The sequence below is a fragment of the Danio rerio genome, chromosome 4 (assembly GCF_049306965.1).
Source record: "Danio rerio strain Tuebingen ecotype United States chromosome 4, GRCz12tu, whole genome shotgun sequence".
NCBI lineage: Eukaryota > Metazoa > Chordata > Actinopteri > Cypriniformes > Danionidae > Danio > Danio rerio.
The window spans coordinates 46,414,593-46,427,500 of record NC_133179.1 but is presented as its reverse complement, the minus strand read 5'-3'; the positions used below and the strand labels follow the sequence as shown (position 1 = coordinate 46,427,500).

At 34.5% G+C, this 12,908-nt stretch overlaps 2 protein-coding genes across 7 annotated transcripts in view; one reads left to right on the top strand and one right to left on the bottom strand.

Annotated features, from left to right (window-relative positions):
• The window catches only part of LOC103910510 (NLR family CARD domain-containing protein 3-like), a 28,732-nt gene extending 16,064 nt beyond the window's left edge, over positions 1-12,668 (top strand). For 2 of the 3 annotated variants that reach the window (XM_073947400.1, XM_017355328.4), the window contains exon 11: positions 10,393-12,668. In XM_073947400.1, the coding sequence (XP_073803501.1) occupies positions 10,393-10,922 (530 nt within the window). In that variant the 3' untranslated portion in view covers positions 10,923-12,668. The remainder of the gene's footprint in view (positions 1-10,392) is intronic. The other variant, XM_073947401.1, reaches the window with a different exon arrangement.
• Positions 1-12,908, bottom strand: part of zgc:174653 — a 954,986-nt gene that overhangs the window by 772,315 nt on the left and 169,763 nt on the right. The window lies entirely within an intron of this gene.

Here is a 12,908-nt window from a genome sequence, read left to right as displayed (position 1 = left end):
GATACACACACACTGCTTTAGCTACACTTTGAGGACTCAGGTGATACACACACACCTTTCGGGACTCAGTTGATACACACACACCTTTGGGGACTCAGTTGATACACATACCTTTGGGGACCTTGGTGATACACACACACTGCTTTAGCTACACTTTGAGGACTCAGTTGATACACACACACCTTTGGGGACTCAGTTGATACACACACACCTTTGGGGACTCAGTTGATACACATACCTTTGGGGACCTTGGTGATACACACACACTGCTTTAGCTACACTTTGAGGACTCAGTTGATACACACACACCTTTGGGGACTCAGTTGATACACATACCTTTGGGGACCTTGGTGATACACACACACTGCTTTAGCTACACTTTGAGGACTCAGTTGATACACACACACCTTTGGGGACTCAGTTGATACACACACACCTTTGGGGACTCAGTTGATACACATACCTTTGAGGACCTTGGTGATACACACACACTGCTTTAGCTACACTTTGAGGACTCAGTTGATACACACACACCTTTGGGTACTCAGTTGATACACATACCTTTGGGGACCTTGGTGATACACACACTCTGCTTTAGCTACACTTTGAGGACTTTAGTGATACACACACATACCTTTGGGGGCCTTGGTGATACACACACACTGTTTTAGCTACACTTTGAGGACTCAGTTGATACACACACACCTTTGGGGACCTTGGTGATGCACACACACACACTGTTTTAGCTACACTTTGAGGACTCTGGTGACACACACACACACCTTTGGGGACCCTGGTGATACACACACATAATGTCCTGTTTAGATGAGAGAAGGACCCCCGCGGATGACTATTTCTCTGTGATAGGGTTTTATTTGTCCATGTTTTGTTCAGTTGAGTGCGGCAGGTCTGATCATAGTCACATAAGTGATAATCAACAAGGTTACATTTGTATTTGCTAAAATCTAACACAATGTTGTGCTTGGAATAATTGTGTTTATTGTTTTCTAAGTTTCATTTTAGACACAGTGTTGCCGACTCTTTGCAGCCATGGCTCTAATTGTATTCGATTTTTGACTAGACCTACAGACAAAACTATTCACTGAGCTCAGTAAAATGTTCTTTGATTAGTTATTAATAATCTGTTTAATAACTAAAGCCAAAACAAATGGTAAAATAGTAGTTGTAAATTTATGTAATATGGTTTAAACAATTAAATAAAACATTTTAAATATATAAATATAATATATTTAAAAATAAATAGGTCATGTTTTGAATAACACCCATGTTTATCATTCCATAGAATTAAACACAAATAAAACAAACATATTTATTTCAGGGTATATACAGAACTTCTTAAGTTGAATTTAATACTTTTTACTACCTTTTTTAATACCTTCAAAAAAAATTTATACCAGCATGACTTAGAGCTGCAACTGTAGTGGCGTAAATTAAATCTTTCTAAATGCAATAACATATTGCAAATAACATATACATTTAAGTAAAGCACAGGGATTAATCTAGATGTCACAATGGGCCTTTGTTCATAGTTTTTAATCAATGTTATGCATGTCATTCATATCAATAGCCGCTCTTCTAAGAACAGTTCAGTATGGTTACGGTTGTTTCTCCACTGAGCCTGGATCAGTGCGGCACAATTACAAACCGTTCTCAGGACGGTTAGACAATCGTGCTGAATCAATGATGACAATAATACTAACAAAGAATTACATTTGTCATTATCATGCTGCCTTGAATGTGGGTTATCTGCTATATAAAGTCCTACAGTTACTTCATGAAGAATAAATGTATAGTATATGTCAAACAAAAATATTTTGCACTATTGTTTTTTATATGCAAGTTAATTTAATAAATAATATTTCTGCAACAAAACAAACAAAAGATTATAATAAATCATTCAGTTCAAGACTGAAAGCTGCAAACAGTCATCAGTAATTAAATAGAAAAAGAATATACATCTCAAAAAAAAAAAAGTCTCACTTCTGCCACTCTTTGAAAGTTTTGATTTTGGTTTGTGTCATTGTAAATGCTCACTCTAGTTATGAGCTAATTTACATTTTTCTGTGTTTGTGGAATAAAGCAGGCGAGTCAGCCGACCCAATAAATGAGCAGGCAGAGCAGGATTCTCATGATGACCACCAGCGCAATGCGGTTCTTTGTTATGAGCTGCAGTTTCAGTGTAAACTTAGAAGGCCTGCTTCTTTGGCGATGATGTGTACAGTATTAGATTTTACATATGTGTGTATCGGTTGGTGGATCAACATTCACCACATGATAGTGGTCATCTGCGCCATTATTTGTAACTTTAGGTGGGATTTGCAAACCTGTGTACTTTTCACTCTTCAGGCTTTTGCAATTCCTGCAGTCACAAAATCTCCCTGTCATCTGACAGCGAAAAGCCTTAAGTGATTCACAGCTAATATGAACCATTATAATGGCAGGGAAAAGCGATTCAGCACATCTTTAAAAAAAATCTAAGCAGGTCGCACTACAACCATTATATGCAGTCGCACACATGCTCCCAAATATATTATGAGGTTGCATAGCTTAATTTTCGGGCGCATATGCAACCAGAATAATCACAATTTCGAGCCCTGGTGTGTTGACGTTGAGGCTTTGTTGCCAAGTTACCATACCACCTCACGATATCGCTCCGGTCCTACTCTCAACATTTAAATAAATCCACGCAAATTTTAGAATAAAGGCCTGCACTCAACACAAACTGAAAATGTATCTAAAAATCTAAAATTATCTTGAGCTCAAAAATGTAATACCTCGTCAGATGACATTAACTACTTTTTAATACTTTTTAATGCTCTTAATTTTGACTAATTTAATTTACTACCTGTCACAACCCCCGCGGACACCCTGTATATTCTGGGTATTTGACAAATCAGTAAATGTATGCACTAAAAACAAAATTAAAAAGTCTTTAGGCTTCCTTTACCCGTAGGCAAAACTAAAATAGGCTATTAGTAACAAATATAAATAAAAGATAAAAAAACTTTTTGTGAAAGCAAGAGATAATCTTGTGAGAGTGCTGTTATAAAAGGAGTCTCAGGTGACCAACAATTGTAAATTACCGCAACACCATTTGTTCCAGAACATCTGAGCCGCTTTCAGTTCTAAAGTTTTCATTTTTGGTTTTATTTTATTTTTTTAAATCTATTTAAAGCTGCAGTAGGTGATCATCTTCAGAATCGTGTGTTGTTGTGCTGGTTGAAAGTCTCTTTACAGTCCAAAAGTAAAGATTAAAGAAAATGATCTAAATGTGTTTATATGTATTTTTATATTCTGGGTAAGGCATAAAACTAAAACATGTTCATCCAATTAAATATTGTCGGGCTGACAATTCCCATAATTCTGATAAGTAGCTCAAACTGTCTGTCAGCAAATGTAGATTTGAACCACTGGGCATCTCTTCACGCAGATTCACCATTTGCATTTTAGCATTTGCATTAGGTTAGTATTTTGGCAGATCACCTACTGCACCTATAACTTGTTTGTTAATTAAATCCTGTTTTGTTATTATCATTTTTTAAGTAACAGTGAAGTTGCATATTAACTTGATATACAAAGAATGGGAAATAAATTCTTTTTGACATTCTGATTTTGGTAAAAATTGTGAATATAGGTAATATTCGCCTTGCAATTTTAAAATCATTGTATTTTTTTTCCTTTGAGCAGGCAATTTTCAGTTTAAATGATTGCTGCTGCAGTCTGAAAGTGTCTGTTAGGCAATACTGACGGACACAGCTAAAGCTGGACGAATTACAGTTAATTATTAATTCTGATAAGAATAACATCAACAACAAGATAATAGTAATAATACGTCTTTTATTTAAAAATGAATTTAACACATGTAATAGGTCTACGTAAATGTGAAACGAGCTAAACATCATCTTTAAAATAGTCAGGCCTCAGCTCTCTGATTTCTCTCCCTATCATCGATACACGACACTAGTGTCAATCGGCACAACCCTATCCTGAAGTAGACATAACTCCAAACTGCAATATGGTCATTTAAATGTCGTTCACGCATCGACATTCAGGGGTTCAAATTGAGATTGCCATCTTTTTACGATTAACTTTGCAGTCCAACTATCACTTGCCAGTAATTAACCAATCTTTTATAGTAAAATCTGTATGTGTACTATTGGTCATACTGTATGAATTAACTCCAGAATATCTGGCATGTGAAAATACGTAATTAAGCCATCCTTTCATCTTTAAATAAATTGCTTTAAGACACAATTGTATGATGTTTTATAGTTAGAACTAGATTACATTTTAAATAAACCTGCCAAAGGGTCTGTCTTACCTTGTTCTGGTTACTCTGCCCTGTTCACTTAGCAGCAAATATCACTAGATAGGCTACCTGGTGCCTGAATGAAAGGGTTACCGTCTTATTTCCTGATCTTCTTGCTTTGTCTGACTGTTGTGGCTCAGTTTGTTTGTGAGGATCACTCATCTTCACGTTGTCCAAAGCAGGTGAGGAGACAGAAGCATTATGGGACTGGATGTCAGAAAAAAAACAGAGAATATCGAAATCAGAAATATTTGTAAAGACAGAACAAGTATATTCTTCTATTTCTATATTCAGGGTTTCTGCAGATATCATAATGTCAAATTTGACCTTTTCAGACCATAAGGTCTGTTTTCAGACCTTTTTTAGACCATTAAGTATTAAATTTAGGACCTATATCACAATATCAAAAACACGCATACACATAAAGAGATCAGAATAAGAAGAAACAGACAGACAAATAAACAGAGAAGTAAAAAGCTTCTGGAACTAGGTCATATCATTAATATCATTCAGGATAATCGTTTTTAATTATTTTATAATTAATTATAAAGATTTTTATAACCATTCAAGATTTTTTAAATAATTTTTTTTATCTAAATGATGCATCACATGCTTTTGTTCATATCTCAGACAGTTCTACCCATTAAAGTTACATATTAATGGCAACAGATCTTGGGTTGCTCTACAATTATATTTTTTATTAAGGCAGAAATAAAAACTGAAAACAAGTCACTCACTAAAAATATTGAGGTTTTTTATTTTTTATTTTGCCCACTCAACAATTCACACATCACTTTCTGGCTAGTTTAGTTATCACCAATAAAGCCTAGAAATTGGGCATCAATATACTGTAAACTGATAGGTTCATATATTCCTTTCCAGTTGAAGTCAGAATTATTAGCCCCCTTGTTTATTTTTCCCCAATTCCCGTTTAATGGAGAGCAGAATTTTTTCAACACATTTCAAACATAATAGTTTTAATAACTCATCTCTAATAACTGATTTATTTTCTCTTTGTCATGATAACAGTAAATAAAATTTGACTAGATATTTTTGAAGACACTTCTACACAGCTTAAAGTGACATTTAAAAGCCTAACTAGGTTAATTAGGTGAACTAGGCAGGCTAGGGTAATTAGGCAAAATTTTGTTACTTAATTTTAGTTTGTAACTTGTAAATTATTTTAAATTCGAAATTGTAATATAGGTCTATACATCAGTGTAAAACCTATGAATGATGGAAAAACATATTCTGTAATATTAAAACCAACTGGGTCTACACTTTTGCATGGCCTCTTTTTTTAAACAAACTTATCCCTCAGGTTTTTCCAAACTTTTACAAAAACTGTCCTCCTTTCCCACTGCTGTTGCAATTTTGCCAAAAAGTATTGGTCATCTGGTTCTACTTCTCCCTATGATCACGCATGGACTGATCATAAAGAAGATGTGTGTATAGGGCTGGACGATAAGACAAAAATTTATATCACGATATTCTTCTTAATTTCGGTCGATATGATATAATTCCGATATCGATATGGACAATATTAAAAAGACATTAAAAAACTGCCAAGAACGCACACAATAGATGTCTGTACCTACAAATGTCTGCAAACTGAATTTGCAAAGTCTATAATACCTCCAGGCTCTTATGACTTTTCTTTTAATAAAAAAGTAAAAAAAATTTTTACTTGTTCACTTTTTAAAATGTTCTCTCTCTTTTTTGTATTTAGCCTTTACAAACAGATATATATGTATATATATATATATATATATATATATATATATATATATATATATATATATATATATACACAGGGCTTTACATTAACACCCGCCAACCCGCCAAATTCAGGTAGATTTCAGCTTTGGCGTGTTAGACAGTCACTCCCACAAGCCCCTTTGGCTGGTTGAAAATAATTTTTAAATTGTAGTTTTCCTAAAAGCAGGGTTCGACAATATAAGGATGACCCAATATGCGTGCAAATGTGATCTTAGAATCGAGAAGTAAAATAATTGTGATCACGCGAGCAGTAGAAAGCAAGTGAATACCGAATGAGAGGATGATCATTAGCCACGACAGATTACTGTGCATATTTTTGATACATGACAATAGTTATTTTTTAAAAGTCAATTGCTTTTCTTTCTTTTTTAAGAAATGTTTTGTTAAATAAAAAGTATAGTATACAACTATATTTTGCTTGTTTTGACACATTAAAAAATTGTGTCTAAGAAATAATTATTGTTTTGTATGGTTATAGAGATAAATTTGGTAAATCGTTAATTTTGAGCTCTAAAAAAAGTATGAAACCATGACTCCTTTGCTCATGCTCATTGAGCAAGCTCATACACAACACACAAAAAGTGAAATGAATGAGGACGCATGTGGACATAACACAAAATTTAAATCAAGTAATTTTAGCATGTCAACGTCAAATTTATGCATATAAAATATATTTTTCCAACAACAAAATTGTGCATAGTGAAAATGCAGAGTGGCTAGTAATGTTGGAAATCTACTAGCCACAGTGGCTGGTGATCAAAAAAGTTAATGTCAAGCCCTGTATATATATATATATATATATATATATATATATATATATATATATATATATATATATATATATATATCATGCTCTTTCTGAGCATGACCGAGCACTGACCGTCACTCAGTGACAAATGATGCAATCTATAACATTCTTATATATATATATATATATATATATATATATATATATATATATATATATATGCAAATTTATATCGAAATACCGGAAATGAGTTTAAAACTCATATCACGTTACTGAAAACAATTCTATAGTGATATATATTGATATCGAATCATTGTCCAGCCCTAATGGGTGTATGCATGCATCAAGTTTATATATGCGCAAGTTTCATACATGTTTTGAACATAGTATAGGTTTATTTGTGAATAATTTATGCTCGTGTTGATAAGCAAAGTTTTATTTAGATCCTACACAGCAAATTTTAGATAGTAGATTTAACTACCTTAGAGTTAAAATTAACACTCCCTCAGAGTTTATATGGGAATCACTATAAGTGTTAAAAATAACACTTTTGAAAGTGTTAACATTATCAACACCAAGAGAGTGTTAATTAACAAACTCTTATTGTGTAAAATATCTGTTAAATTTCCGAAAAAATACCAGCAGCTGTGGTTGCCAGAATCTTTTGTGAAAAACATGGAAGTTTTATATAACTGTATAAATTTACAAAAAATAACCATATTTCATGAACTAATACATTGTTCATTTTACAAAATCATAGCTTAGTGCAAAAAAATGTAGTCTTTAGATGCAATAATGTTTTCATGTGTGATTGCAAGTAGCAAACAGATTTTGACTACAATAGTAACTACACAGTTACCTTTAAACAAAAGAAGATGCAGCATAACATCAAATTTTCTCAGTTCACCTTGGACTTGAACAGAGACGCTATTATCCTCCACAATGGTGACACAAAAACTGTTTTGCTGTTTTTCTTTCTTTTTTTTCATTTTTAGATTTTACGTAAAAATACCAGCAGCTGTGGTTGCCAGTAATCTGCTGTTTTTAACATTCATAAATTCAGTTTACAGAATATTTCTGTTAAAAGCACATTCAACAGTCTGTATTTTTTATCGATCTTACACTGCAAATTTTAGATTTGGTAGATTTAACTACTTTAGAGTTAAAATTAACACTCCCTCAGTGTTTATATGGGAACCACTATAAGTGTTAAAATAACATTTTTGAAAGTGTTAAAATTTTTAACACCCAGAGTGTTAATTAGCAAACTCTTATTGTGTAAAATATCTGTTAAATGTATGTCAAAATACTGGCAGCAGTGGTTGCCAGTAATCTGCTGTTTTCAACATTTTACATTCGTAAATTCAGTTTCCAGAATATTTCTGTTAAAAATACATCCCACAGTCTGTATTTTTCATTCGAACACACGTAAGCCTTAAATTCCAGAGCAAAATCCTCACTAGTGTCCTCACTACAGAGGGCTGAACACTCAGACAGGGATGAAGTTAATGAGACAATTAAGTGTCTAATTAAAGGAGGATTGAGAATTGTTGATGAACAACTGTTAACAAGCAGAATCACTGGAGGACAGAAAAACACAAGCCAAAACCAAAGATGAAATCAACTCAGAAAAAAAAAACTCTAAATAAAATAATAATCAATAAAAATAAAACAAATTACACAATAAAAATGTTATTTTTCAACATCTTTAAAAAAACTCATCAAATTAAACAACTTATCATGGAGCTTCACCTATTACTGACCTTTGACTTTATTTCTGTCATGTGAACAAAAGCTCTTAATGAAATTTCTGTTGTTCATTTGAAGTCACCATGATGGAGGACAGAGTCTGCTTTAGTCGGGCTCTTCAACTTCTTACTATAAATGTCTTTTATTTTGGCTGCTATAGTTAGTGTTAATTACACTATTTAAACATATTGCATGGAAAGCTGAAAGAAAATTAAAGTGTCAGTTTGAAAAGATTATTTATGATATCATAGCCTTCCTTTCCTGCTTGTTTTCAAATTCAATATCATATTAGTTATGTGTGAGAAATAAATAATATACATAAATGAAACCACTGAAGCTCAAATAAAATAAAAACAATATTTACAATGAGAATGTTTGATCTATGGCAGAACTCAAAAACACACAGACATCAACAATTAGTCTTTGAATCTCAATGATGGTGACAAAAAAATAAAAATCAATAAAAAAAAAAAACACTACTGAAATATCACCTCCCAAAAACAACACAAAATAAAGGAAAATAAAGAAATTGTAAGAACATAAAGCTGCATAATTTATTCATGCTGCAATGCATGCTGGGAGCTTTGTACTATGCTGGCACCCAGCATGCATTGCGGCATGAACTATGCAGCTTTTTTTTTTTTTTTTTTAGCAACCACAGTTGAGGTTCATGTCCTGATTCTTGATGCCTGTGTGTCATAAAGAGCTAGCTGGAGCTTGAATGTTTAGTGCATGACACTCTAATTATTAAATGCATCCTAATCGTTTGTTGAATTTTCTATGAAGAGCAGCAGACTGCCAGTAGTATTGTCCCATGCAGCTTTAATACAACTATATTTGCATATCTTTATGAATCAACTTAATAAACACCTGAAATTAAATCTATAATAATTAAGCATAAACAGTATAGTTTCCCTTGACCTTTCTTGCTATAGCTAATGAGTTTTAAAAACACAGCTATAGCAGTTAGAGAAACATTATAGTATAACAGTAAAGCTTCAAGAGCTCAAATAAGCAGCCTCTGATCTCCATGATGGTGAGGTCAAATGAAATATTTTTAATAAAAAAAATTTAACCTCTGTTCATTGTCAAATATTCTTACAGAAATGAAGTCAAACTGTAATCAGTGAAGCTGCTTATGCTATTATTTAATGGAGTTGTTTAATCCTCTGTTTTAATTCAGTTGGTTTGGTGTGAGGCTGTGTCTGTAGATTTATTTCTTCCTTCAATTTCTTATTCCTTCAGTGATTGTGCTTGTTAACAGCAGGTGTTCAACAGCAGGTGTCTGAATTCACTTATTTGTGGTCATTCCCTCTGTCTAGTGGACTAAACTAATTGACTAATTTAAGGGCCAGGTGAATGAGGGTGTGGCGAGATTTCAGACACTCTGATTAGTTTCTCTAATACAAGGGTTTTCTACAAAGGTTATACATGTTACTCTGTATACCTTTATCTAACTCTAGAATTTTAACACTTTACTCTGAATTACCACAACACTTGAAATTTAACACCAATGAATTTGCTGTGCAGACACACACACTCACTCACAGACACACACACACTCACATACACACACACTCTCTCTCTCTGTCTCACACGCTGACACATGCACTTACACGCACACAAAAACACACACACACACACACACACACACACACACACGCACGCACGCTTTATCTGTCTCTTACACAAACACACACTCTCTTTCTCTCTCACACACACACACACACACACACACACACACACACACAGCTGTGGTTATAAATGTGTGTGTTCTTGTGTTCAGATGTCTGTTTCCTCACTCTGGATCCAAACACAGCAAACACTGAACTCATTCTGTCTGAGGAGAACAGAGAGGTGAAGAGTGTGAGAGAGAATCAGCCGTATCCTGATCATCCAGACAGATTTGATGTTTATCATCAGGTGTTGTGCAGAGAGAGTGTGTGTGGACGCTGTTACTGGGAGATTGACTGGAGTGGAGATGATGGTGTGTTTATATCTGTGTCATATAAGAGCATCAGGAGGAAGGGAGGAGGTGTTGAGTGTAAGTTTGGATTTAATGCTCAGTCCTGGAGTTTGATCTGCTCTTCCTCCAGATTCATATTCAGACACAATGACACAGACACTGATCTCCCAGTGAAGCCGCTCAGCAGGAGAATAGGAGTGTTTGTGGATCACAGTGCAGGAACTCTGATCTTCTACAACATCTATAGAGACACAATGAGCCTCATCCACTCAGTCCAGACCACATTCACTGAGCCGCTCTGTGCTGGGTTCTGGCTTTATTATCCTGGATCATCAGTGAAACTGAGCTGAAGACTGACGAGAGATTTAACCAGAATCCTCTGCAGGAGCAGTCAGCAGCAGTGTGTGTGTGTGTGTGTGTGTGTGTGAAAGAGAGATAGTGTGTGTGTGTGTGTGTGTGTCTAGTACACTCCTCTGAGGACTCTGTAATGTTTTGTCACGTGGGTTTGTTTTGTTTTGGTTGTGCACGTGTTTTTGTTATGGTCACGAGTTATGACGATACTCAGCTGTTTTGATTAGCTCGCCAGCTGAGGCTCATTATCATGCCTATATCTGGGCGATGCTCCTATCTTTCTTTGTCAGTTCGTTGTGTTTGCTCATTGTATCTGTCTGTGCTCAAGACTGTGAGGAGTGGCTACTGGACCCGGGGGCTGTTCCAGAAAGCAGGTTATGTGACATACCCGGGTAAGTTTGAGAGTAAGTAGGTGGATAACCTCAACTTTGGTTCCAAAATCGGAGGTAACTTCTGGGTATGTTAAGTAGCCATAGCAACTTACTCTCTGAAAATAACCTGCTCCGGAGCAGGTTATGTTCAGAGAGTAGGTTGCTATGTTTCAGAGTTTGTCTGTTTCAGAGAGTTTACTGAGCATTGCGTGCTCTTTTGATGAGAATATTTATGGATGTGGACACACAGATACAAGTTTTTTCGTTGTGAGAGGGTTATAAGTGCATAGTTTTTTTTATAACCAAATTCATCATGTTAATGTATTTAACAAACCTTTTTAAAATCAAATGTGACAAACCCCGGGTCTGCGCTTACCATAAAAAACATTCAGTGCAGCTCTTTGTATTCGCGTCAGGGCATTTTAGGCAACTGTACAATGTGGCAGTAGGACCACCTGTACAGTATGCCTGGCACTGAACTGTTTTTTACACTTTTGTACAGTTCCTTGGTCATACATTACTGCGTATCATTACACAGATGATACAGAGCACGGGAATAGCGTAGTGGACAGTGCGTCAATAAAGAACAACGGAGCGCACAACGGAGCGAGTTCGAATCTCACTTACAGATCTTGTGTTTTTTCTCTTCTTCTGCACCCTCACATTTTTCTGTATAATATTATAAGTGGCAGCCTTGTCTTTTGTAGGAAAATATATCTTTAATTTAAGATGTAGGACGTCATTCTTATATATACATTCACGCACACACACCTACATTTTTTAATATAATATTTTTTTCAGGTTTTCTAAATGCTATTGTGTGCATTAATTGCAGCCGATTTTAAAGCTCCATCAGTCACTAAAGGACACTGATAATATAAAATTTGTCCAAAGTATAAGTGTGCAGGTACAACTTAATTTTCTATCCTTAATCTTTTGGTGTTTCAACTATTAAACTCATTACTGCTTCCACTTACCAGCTCATCACACACCCCACCTCATCACTATGTTGAGGCTAAATGGCTGATTTTCAGGAAGTAATGATTCAAGTGTATAACACAAATATAGTAAAAAAAAACTATAAAGCAAATGTTGCTTAACACAATGTTTATTTTTATTATATTTGTATTATAAAATAGAATCATTACTGGGCACTACATTGTTACTTGCTGGAGGACAAAAGATACCCTTTTCTGCCTTATACGATGACACGTACCTGCAGCCTGACCCAGAGGAAATTTCAGTGACCCAAGCAGACAAAACAGATGGAAGAGTGCTAAAAAATATAATTAGTCAAAAAACTATGTTTAATCAAATAGTTTGGTCTGTTCATTTCTTCATTTCCTGAAATAAAATGAATGATTTTGTACACTGCTTTATACGCGCACGTTTCAACGTGTAACATATTTTTCATATACATTTCTCACCTTAAGTTGATGCTCATGTGACTTTATCTTTGAAGATGGACCTTATACAGCTACTTTAGAATTTAAATATGTAGATAAAAGATTTTGTGATCCAAGAGTAATATTCAAATATGGAAAAGTGCAGAAAATTCTTACACTGCTTGTTAGTTGAGGCAGAAGGAACTTCGTCTGCATGCAAAATAAAAAG